Source organism: Leucopleurus acutus, assembly GCF_964270905.1.
Source record: "Leucopleurus acutus genome assembly, chromosome: 1".
Lineage (NCBI taxonomy): Eukaryota > Metazoa > Chordata > Mammalia > Artiodactyla > Delphinidae > Leucopleurus > Leucopleurus acutus.
The window spans coordinates 191,675,616-191,686,767 of NC_139142.1; the positions used below are offsets into that span (position 1 = coordinate 191,675,616).

General features: G+C 44.6%; 1 protein-coding gene across 1 annotated transcript; it reads left to right on the forward strand.

Annotated features, from left to right (window-relative positions):
• Positions 1-635: 635 nt before the first annotated feature.
• OTUD1 (OTU deubiquitinase 1) lies at positions 636-3,278 on the forward strand (the record flags this gene model as incomplete). The annotated part of the gene is made up of 1 exon (XM_082840114.1): positions 636-3,278. The coding sequence occupies one exon, from the start codon at positions 636-638 to the stop codon at positions 2,091-2,093; it is 1,458 nt and encodes a 485-aa protein (XP_082696240.1). The 3' UTR covers positions 2,094-3,278.
• Positions 3,279-11,152: the final 7,874 nt, after the last annotated feature.

An 11,152-nucleotide genomic window follows, 5' to 3' on the forward strand; every position in this document is an offset into this window, starting at 1 on the left:
ACTGCGGCTGAGGTGGGGCAGCGGCAAAGATCCCCTTCACCGTACAGAGAGCTCCGAGGCTCCTCGCTCGCCCGCCCGCGCGCCCGCGCCGCGGGCCACGCCCATGACGTCGCCGAACAGGGCGGGGCGAGCCGGAGGGGCAGGACGAACCCCGGCGGTTGAATGGGGCGACGCGACGAGCCGCGCATTCCAGTGAGGGCACGTGACGCGGCCGCGCGGCCTGAGGTAAACAACCGCGGCCCCGCCCCCTGGCCCCTCAGCGAGCCGCGCGCTGCTCTTAGCCGGTGGGACGTGCTCCAGCAGGGCGGGCGGCTTCCTCCGAGAGTCCCCAGCGGCCGCCGCGGGCCGGAGCAGCTGCAGCGGGCGCACGCGTCCCGGGTCTGCGGGCCGAGCGCGCCGGCAGGGGTCGAGCGCGCGTCCCCTCCCCGCCCCCACCGCGTGCTGTGGCGCAGCAGGAATTTGGCGGGGCCCCGGGCGCTATATGCGGCTCCTGACGCGCCGCCGGCCCTTTGGTCATTGCTATTCTCGGGGCACTGGGTCACCGCGCTCGGCCGGCCCCCTCTCCCGGGCCCGGAGGGTGTGTCCCCTCACCGGGGCTCGGCGCGCCTATAAGGGGCCGAGCGGCGGGCAGGGACATGCAGCTCTACAGTAGCGTCTGCACCCACTACCCAGCCGGGGGCCCTGGTCCCACGGCCGCAGCCCCCGCTCCGCCCGCCGCCGCAGCCGCCGCCGCCGCCGCCCAGTTCAAGGTATCGCTGCAGCCCCCGGGACCCGCCGGCGGCGCGCCGGAGCCCGATACCGGTGAGTGCCAGCCGGCCGCGGCCGCCGAGCCCCGCGAAGCCGCCGCCGCCCCCGCCGCCAAGATGCCCGCCTTCTCCTCCTGCTTCGAGATGGTGTCTGGGGCCGCCGCCCCCGCCTCGGCCGCCGCCGCCGGGCCGCCCGGCGGGTCCTGCAAGCCGCCGCTGCCGCCGCACTACACGTCCACGGCTCAGATCACCGTGCGGGCCCTGGGCGCCGACCGGCTCCTGCTGCGCGGCCCGGAGCCCGGCGCCGCGGCGCCCGCCGCCCCGCGCGGCCGCTGCCTCCTGCTGGCTCCGCCATCCGGCGCCCCGGTCCCCCCGCGGCGGGGCTCCTCGGCCTGGCTCTTGGAGGAGCTGCTGAGACCCGACGGCCCCGAGCCCGCCGGCGTGGACGCGGCCCGCGAGGGGCCCGAAAGAAACTTCCGACTGAGCGAGCACCGCCAGGCCCTGGCCGCCGCCAAGCACCGCGGCCCCGCGCCGCCCCCGGAGAGCCCGGAAGCCGGCCCCGGCCCGTGGGCCGAGGAGCGCCCTGCGGAGAGGAGCCTCCGGGGCTGGGACAGGGCCGGCGACCGCGTCCACCCTCCTCCCAGCGCCGACGAGGCGCGGCGGCCCGACCCGGAGGCCGAGGCGCCTCCGGCGCGAAGCGGCGAGGCGGTCCCGGGTGGCGCGGCCGAGGCGGCGATCGTCTCCAGGTCGGATCCCAAGGATGAGAAGCTGGCCCTGTACCTGGCCGAGGTGGAGAGACAGGACAAGTACCTGCGGCAGAGGAGCAAGTACCGATTTCACATCATTCCCGACGGCAACTGCCTCTACCGAGCGGTCAGCAAGGCGGTGTACGGGGACCAGAGCCTGCACCGGGAGCTGCGGGAGCAGACGGTGCACTACATCGCCGACCACCTCGACCACTTTAGCCCCCTGATTGAGGGCGACGTGGGGGAGTTTATCATCGCCGCTGCTCAGGACGGGGCGTGGGCCGGCTACCCTGAACTTCTGGCCATGGGGCAGATGCTGAACGTGAATATACATCTAACTACTGGCGGGAGGCTGGAGAGCCCCACGGTGTCTACCATGATTCACTATTTGGGCCCAGAGGATTCCCTAAGGCCTAGCATTTGGCTCAGTTGGCTCAGTAACGGACATTACGACGCGGTGTTTGATCACTCCTATCCGAATCCGGAGTATGACACTTGGTGCAGGCAGACTCAAGTGCAAAGAAAACGCGACGAAGAACTCGCCAAGTCCATGGCCATATCCCTATCCAAAATGTATATTGAACAAAACGCATGCTCTTGAAGTGTCTGAATCCCTCCACCCTGGGAAAATTGCAGACCTAATTTGTGTTTGGAGAATTACATGAACTCTAATCAGGGTAATAGCACTTTTAAACTTTCAAGTAGATTTACTGTAGGTGTAATGCCTTAATCATTTTTTTGAATGTTTTCTCCTCAGAGCTGAAGGTTGCTGGGCACCTAAGTGATGTTTCATGATAGCTTTGGGTGATCCTACTGCTATTTATCATTTGCTGTACAAAGTTGGCACTACTTAATTTGCAAGCTGGTTTCTCACAGTGTAAATTTTGTTCATTCCTGGTAATCTATTTTCTATAAGAATGTATTTTTGCACAACATTTTTAACAATTGGTGTATCTTCATCTATGATGTGTTCCATTTTGACACACAGCTTTCCGGCATAAATCCAGAGAAGTGCTTTATATGAAGTTTATTATTTTGGACAGAGTTTGTGATTTAGTATTTTTTGTTGTTGAATTTGGATTTTACAGTTCCTAAGTAATTATTTAAAATGGATATTGATGCATTCATATTACCAGATGATTGGCCCGTTCCGTTTTGATGAAACAGATTTGTTGTTTGGAAAATCATTATTTTTCTAGAAATGGTCAACCTTTTAAAGAGAAAATACTTAAGGGGAGGTTATGGGAAGAATTTTTTTTTTCTTTAAAGAATAGTACCAGCTCTTACTTGAATGAAAGTCTGATATTTGCTGATGGCAGAGTGATTATTCTGTACTCTGGTTGAGGTTTAGAGTAGATTGTCTGGTGCTCTCAATTGTTTTTATTTATATTTGTCATTTTGTTGAAAAAATAATTTTAACGTGATAGAAGACTTTGTGACGAGATAAGCCTCCTGCTTTATATACAGCCTCTTGGATTCACCCGAGAGATTGAAAAACTAATGGCATAAATGCCCCCAACCAACCTTGGCAGTTATTTTCCAGCAGAAGAATACTGTCTTCATAGTCTATTCCTTTTAAATTCTTTCACAAGGCAAAATAGGATTGCCCTGTATTGTGTACAAATAAAAATGTCTGTATACAAGAGCTTGTATGGTTTGCTGGGTCAAACAATGTTTCCAACCTAAAACCTATCTCATTTCCACTTTAACTACTTTTAGTCGTATTTATTAAGTAATGCAGTTTGTACTTTTTTATTTTGTAACATTTTGTGATTTTTTTGTACAATATCGTATTTGTACAATTGAGCAATTCTCAGCTGATGGAATGAATGAATAAAATGTGTAATTTTACTTTTACGTCTTTTTGGCTAAAGTGATTTTTAAATGATAAAGTGACATCTGTAGGAACCTTTCTTACATGTATACAATTTTTTTTCATGTGTAAAGATGTCAGAATTATGAGAGGTTTCTTAAGTTCTCACGTAAACAGGATAGGACAACCAGTAATTTCAGAGGATAAGTCTCAATGAAATGTAATTTAAAGGTGGAGTAACTCAGGAAATTGCTCTCATTATTTCTCATTTTTAATTCCTATCCAAGACTATAGATGTACCAATGGCTAATGAACAGGGAAATATGCAAGTATTGTGTTAACCAGCACAATGTCTAAGTATAGTTTTGTGTGCCACTCACTGTCAGCACAGATTTTAATGTTTTAAAGAGTAAACAAAGCAGTGGCCTAACTTTTATCCAGTCTGGCCTTTTGAGATCAAGGGAATGCATTAATTTTAAGATGTGTTATCAGATTTAGTTGAGAAGCGTGTCTGTATACATAATGCTGGTAGTGTCTGTATACATAGTGCTGGTATGCCTGTTGCAGGATATGCACAGCTAGTTTGGATAAGTTGATGTCATGGTAATAGACAACTGGCTTTGAGTTCCTTGCTTGACTGTGGAAGGATGGTCAAGGACCAATGGAGGGACTTCCCTGGTGGCGCTGTGATTAAGAATCTGCTTGCCAATGCAGGGAACACGGGTTTGAGCCCTGGTCCGGGAAGATCTCACATGGCGCAGAGCAGCTAAGCCCGTGAGCCACAACTACTGAAGCCCACGCGCCTAGAGCCTGTGCTCTGCAACAAGAGAAGCCACCGCAATGAGAAGCCTGCGCACCACAACGAAGAGTAGCCCCCGCTCGCCGCACCTAGAGAAAGCCTGCGCGTGGCAACGAAGACCCAACGCCAACGCGAACGCGGCCAAAAATAAATAAATAAATAAACAAGGACGAGTGGAAGGATCCTGTTGGTTATCAAGGAAAGGCAATTGGTCAAAGGTTTAAACGTTACCTTATCATCAATCTCTGGTTTTTAGGTAAGATAAGGTTTGCTTCATGGCTTCTCTAATTATGTGACTTGGGAAGAAAGAAATACTTTTATTTGAATTATGCAGCTAAATGTCGTTTTCCCCCTTTTCGCCACCTTATTTAGAGACGTATAAAATTTGGGGATGCTTAAAGTTTACAGAAGGAATGAATAGACTTAATTAGGTATAAGTTCCTAAAAGGCATCTGTAAGCCCATTACTATTTTGAGGAAACAGTTTCCTCTGTGTTGTTCTGTTTCATTTTCAAATTAGGATCCCAAGTCCTTGATTTAGATTCCCAAGGAGGGTGATACGTTTAAACAGAACTCGGTGGGCCCCAAGATTGTATTACGTGGCACCATGTTATTTTGGTTGTCTTGCCTGAAAGGTTTATGTTTTTCTCATCCTCTTTCTATAGTTTTTCGTTGTCATCGTTGTTTGGAAGAAATGTAATATTTGTCACTCCCTGTGCTACATGTTTATTTTCTACTGCCATACCAATTTTGTTCGTTAGTAGTAGCAATTCTGGATCACCGAGGACTTGAACAGTGGAAGGTGTGGAAATGTGGTTGACTCTGATTTCCTTTTAGCAGACAGATTTATTAAACAGTTCATTCCTTCAGTTACTCATGTAGCAGCTAAGAGGCTCAAAACCGTGTGAAGGAAGCAGTTGATGCTGTGAGCTAAAGTTTCTTTAGAGTTTACTCCCCCATAAATTACGATGCGGGAGTATAGAATCTATAAGTAAGTCCAAATGTGTTTTCAGGTAAAGTAGTATGAAAATCATACTAGTAATTTAAACTTTTATTAAAGGGGTACCTAGATAAAAACTATGAGACAAATAACTATTAGTGTGATTTTTTTTTTATTACTGTCATTTAAAAACTAAAATGGCCTAGTAGGTCAGGATTTTGGTGAAAACCTAAAGCCCAATTCCTTGATCCTCTTGTTCATTTTGCACTCAAATTTTTCTCTTAAGCTAAAACAGACTCATGGTAGCATTTTTTAAATTGAACTTAGTAAACCACTATTGATAAGCTGCATGAGGGCATGTACCTGTGATTCTTCAGTTACGTTTCTCTAAACTGGTAGTCTATATGCTTTATGTAGTAACATTTCATTAGGCACAAAGCCTTTTCTCAGAAGCCACATTTTATAGAGGAGAGGAAATGCATTAGCATCCTTTGAACATCAGAATCGGTTATCTTCAGCTTGGGTAAATATAGCCTTATACTGCAATGTTTTCGTCATAATTTTTGTACTGAAAAAAAAAAGGGATCGAGATAATCTCACTACTTTATGGGTTTTTCCTCTTTCCCAAAGAGATGAGAAAGTTTAAACTCTAAAATTTTACCGTGCTATTCAATGTGCTCATATGAAGGAAGAGCATTGAGAATAAAAATAGATTTCAGACCTTTGGACATCGGATAAATTCATATGTAGGTAAATGTAGTGGAATAATTCAAGAGTGTATACTTCAAATGTGTAACGTATTCAAATTTAAGGTATTTGTCACATGAGATCATAAGTCCAGACCTTATTATTTATTTATTTTTAAATTTTTATTGGCGTATAGTTGATTTACAATGTGCTAGTTTCAGGTGTACAGCAAAGTCAATCAGTTATACATATATCCACTCTTTTTTTAGTGTTTATTTCTTTTGACATCCCTAGAGTGTCTATAACTATCTCAAAGAGGCACTGAGAAACTAGCTGGCATTTCATTCAGTTTCATTCCCCAAATGTACTAAGTGCAATGGGCATGGGCTCTATTATGTTCCCTCATGAGTCTCCTGGTTTCCAGCCCAGTACCTAGCAGAGTAAATGTTCAGTAAATACTCACTGAATGAAGAAATTTTTTTTAAAAAATAAGGCATCTCATTATTATTTAACTTTGCATACCTTTTATTGAATGGGCCATATCTTTTTTTTTAATATAAATTTATTTTATTTATTTTATTTTTGGCTGCGTTGGGTATTTGTTGCTGCATGCGGGCTTTTCTCTGGTTCCGGCAAGTGGGGGCTACACTTCGTTGCAGTGCGCGGGCTTCTCATTGTGGTGGCTTCTCTTGTTGGGGACCACGGGCCCTAGGCACGTGGGCTTCAGTAGTTGTGGCACACGGGCTCAGTAGTTGTGGCTCATGGGCTCTGGGGCACAGGCTCAGTAGTTGTGGTGCACGGGCTTAGTTGCTCCATGGCATGTGGGATTCCTGGACCAGGGCTCGAACCCGTGTTCCCTGCATTGGCAGGTGGATTCTTAACCACTGCGCCACCAGGGAAGCCCCTGAAGGAAGAAATTGAAGGGAAGTATGAGCTTGGGAATATTTAGTTGGTGGATGTGAAAATTAGATAAAGATGATTTGACCCTACAATTACTGGGAATCATCACTGCCAAAGTAATTCTGAGCATTTTAAACTGAAGTAGTATTATAAAAAGGGTATTAAAGTATTGAATTCTATAATGGGAAAAAAAAGGTTTTGAAACCCAAAATTAGAATTTATTGATTTTATCTTTGTGTCATCTTCCAAATCTTGAGGCCTCAGCTCAGAAAGATTATTTAAAAGTAGGACTTCAGGGCTTCCCTGGTGGCGCAGTGGTTAGGAGTCCACCTGCCTATGCAGGGGTACGTGGGTTCATGCCCCGGTCCGGGAAGATCCCTCATGCCGCGGAGCGACTGGGCCCGTGAGCCATGGCCGCTGAGCCTGCGCATCCGGAGCCTGGGCTCTGCAACGGGAGAGGCCACAACAGTGAGAGGCCCCAGTACCGGGAAAAAAAAAAAAAAAGTAGAACTTCACTAATTTGAAGTGATTTTGAAGGTGTTGCCATATCCAAAGGGAGTTGCTCTGACTTGCTTTAGGGGTAACATCCAACCCAAGTCCAGTCTACAGCAATTCCTAGTTTTGCTATGTTTTCTTTCTGTGGCTTGGTTGGGGAAGAAATGTTGCACAGATTTCAAGCATGCTTTAGGACTGTTGTGTTCAGTAGTCCTGGCTGCCTGCTTATGCCATCGGTATGGGGCCTGGGCAAGTAGCATGAATCAGATCAAAGCAGATCTATTGGGAGAAAAATCAGTGTATTTCTTCCTACTGTAAATTAGGCCAGTGGCGATTATTCTATGAGTAATGTTCAGAGAGTTCACGGTCATCAGATTATTCGTAGTAAAACATTATCTAGGCTGCTTTCTCACAAGTGAATTTTCTAAATAATTGAACAGTCCATTTATGTGTAAAATAAAAAATAGAAAGACTGCTTTTGATAAAATTCTTTAAAAAGTAATCTATGGGGCTTCCCTGGTGGCGCAGTGGTTAAGAATCCACCTGCCAATGCAGGGAACACGGGTTCGAGCCCTAGTCCGGGAAGATTCTACGTGCCGCAGAGCAACTAAGCCCGTGCGCTACAACTACTGAGCCTGCGCTCTAGAGCCCCTGTGCCTAGAGCCTGAGCTCTGCAACAAGAGAAGCCACCGCAATGAGAAGCCTGCACACCGCAGCAAAGAGTAGCCCCTGCTCGCCGCAACTAGAGAAAAGCCTGGGTGCAGCAACAAAGACCCAGTGCAGCCAAAAATAAAGTAAATAAAATAAATAAATTTAAAAAACCACTATTCACTTTATAGCAGTATACCATATATACTCAATATTTTTTTTAAAAAAGGAATCTATGCTACACTTATTTGCCTTTGTAAAATAACAATACAGTTTAATCTTCCCTTAATGACTGAGGGGCCTCATGATGGCATGGGTCAGTGGCCGTGAAACCTTGGTAGGTTGCTGAGATGTGACAGTCCCTTTGTACTTTAAAGGCTCTCAGAGAGTTGGGACTTTTATCTTTGTGTTTTATTCTTTCCTGTCTCCTCCCTCACTTTCTGATTGTTCCTCTCACCACTATCTCTTTCCAGCCTTAATTCTCCATCATAATTTCCTATGTTGAATTAGAGACACCATCAAACATGCTTGTCAGAAGTGACTCTAAGATAATAGGATATGGGTTTCTCATTCGCGACCAGGATGCTCTGCTATGAGTAATGTGCTTAAGCTTTAGTTTTTGGTCAACCAGAGAGCATTTTGCCTTTGTCATCTTCTTTGCATTCTTTAGTGGTATCCTGGACATGCTGAATTTGTCTGCTTAAGGGACTTGTGAATGTGTGCAGTGGCACATTAAAACAAAAAAACAGGGGCTTCCCTGGTGGCGCAGTGGTTGACAGTCCGCCTGCCGATGCAGGGGACACGGGTTCGTGCCCTGGTCTGGGAGGATCCCACATGCCGCGGAGCGGCTGGACCCGTGAGCCATGGTCGCTGGGCCTGCGTGTCCGGAGCCTGTGCTCCGCAGCGGGAGAGGCCACGACGGTGAGAGGCCCGCGTACCACAAGAAAAAAAAAAAAAAAAAAAAAGAATAGCTCTTGTGAAAAATTTGAAAAAAAAAAAAAAAAAACCAAAAAAACCAAAAAAACAAAACAAAACAACATGGGTTAGTTGTCCTAATCCTCAAAATTGGAGTTGACTTGTCATTGCCTGGTTAGTATTTTGCTCCATCTCTGGCATGTGGAATCCTTTATAGCAAGTACCTGCCATTGTCTTCCTTTTGCTTATGCATTTTTATCGATAGTGTTTATGTTTCCTAATGGTGTTTTTAAAAAATATATCAAAGTTTTAACTTTTTAAATAGTCAAATGTCTCGAATTTTTGTGATTCTTTTTTGTCTTCCAGTTTTATTGAGATATAATTGACATACAGCCTTGTATAAATTTAAGGTGTACAACATAATGATTTGACTTACATACATCGTGAAATGATTACCACAGTAAGTTTAGTGAACATCCTTCATCTGACAGATACAAAATTAAAGAAATAGAAAAAATAATTCTTTCCCCTGTGATGAGAGCTCTTAGGATTTCCTCTCAACAACTTTCATGTATAACATACAACAGTGTTAATTATATTTATCATGTTGTACATTACATCCCTACTACTAAGTTATAACTGGAATTTTGTACCCTTTGTCTTCATCCACTTCCTCCTCCACTGATCCCTGACCTCTGGTAACCACAAATCTGATCACCTTCTCTGTGAGTTTGTTTGTTTGTTTGTTTTTGAAGTACAGTTGACCTACAGCACTATATTAGTTACTGGTGCACAACATAGTGATTTAATATTTCTATACCTTTCAAAATGATCACCATGATTAGTCTAGTTACCATGCTATGCATTTTTGTATTTAGTTTTCCAGTCCACCAAGATGTGCTAACGATGAAGTGATTGAAATATCAGGTCTTCATCGAAGACTCCAAATCACAGTACACATAGGTCTAGTACAAATAAGAATTAAAAAAAATTTCCTCTCTCTAATACTTCTTTAATAAATGTATATTATGTCTGCATTGTGTAAATAAGTTAGTCTTCCTCATCCTGGCCTTCCCTTTCCTTGAAAGTAAAATTTTTTTCCTCATACTGATTAGAATGGTTGAACAGGTTCAGTAGGCACCTTGCATTAGTATGCTGACAAATAGAATTTAGACAATTTTTGACAATAGACAATAGAACGACAATTTTTTAAATTAATTTTTATTTTATATTAGAGTATAGGTGATTTACAATGTTGTGTTAGTTTCAGGCATACAGCAGAGGGATTCAGTTATACATCGCTTCTCGGCCTTTTGGCTAAGATCAAGTGCAGTTATACTTATATCCATTCTTTCTCAGATTCTTCTCCCATATAAGAATCTTCTCTCATATAGGTTATTACAGAATATTGAGTAGCGTTCCCTGTGCTAGACAGTAGGTCCTTGTTGATTATCTATTTTATATATAGTAGTGGGTATGTGTTACTCCCAAACTCCCAATTTATCCCTCCCCTCACCTTTCCCCTTTGGTTACCATAAGTTTGTTTTCAAATAGACAATGACAATTTGAAAAAAGTCCAGTGGTGTATGTGCATTTTATATTTTGAAGCAGTTAAAGTAGAACCCTCTCCCTCTCTTCCCACTCCCTGCCCTACTGCCTCCCAGCCTTTTATACTTTGAATTGGAATGATTTTAGGAAGTGTTGATGTCAAGTAGATTGGCAATGTGTAGAGAGGCAGTCTCAGTGATTTTGCTTGAAGTAATGATTGAGTCTAAACGAATGTTCCACTTAGATTAGAAGTTCTCTGAATAATTTTAGCAATGGACTATGTGGTTGCATTTCTTTGCTTATCAAGGTACAACAAAGTGGTGTGCAAAATAGGTAATTGTGGAGGGAATTTATACCAATGTGTCACAGAACACCTGTGCAGCCAATGTGTGAAATAAACTCAAATAAGGCTTTCAGTTCTAATGACAAACAGGAAACATTCACGCTTTTTGTTTCTTGCAGTGAAATTTGAGCTATACTGGTGATGTAATAGGAATGAAAGAAGTAGAACACAGGAAATTCTTGGCTGTCATTTCACTGTCTTTGCCATCTTGTTGAAAAGTGCAAACCTGGGGGAGTAAACAATTATGCCTTTTACTTTAAACAATGCTCATGTCTCTGTAAACAATAGGTGCCTGAGACAGACACCCCAGTAATTCCAGGTATATACAGAATTCCTCAGTAATTCCAGCTTATACAGAATTCCAGGACAGTGAAGAGAGAGATTTAAGATGTATGTTGAACTTTTCCATAGAAGATAGTTCTCTGACAGATTTTTCATTACTTTTTCATTTTATTGATTGACTGTTGGCAGATGTCACTGCTACTCAGAATTGTGGCAATTTGTAAAGAGACGGCTATACTGATTTAGAAAACAGCTTGACCCTACAGGAATAGACAGCATAATTTTAACAGT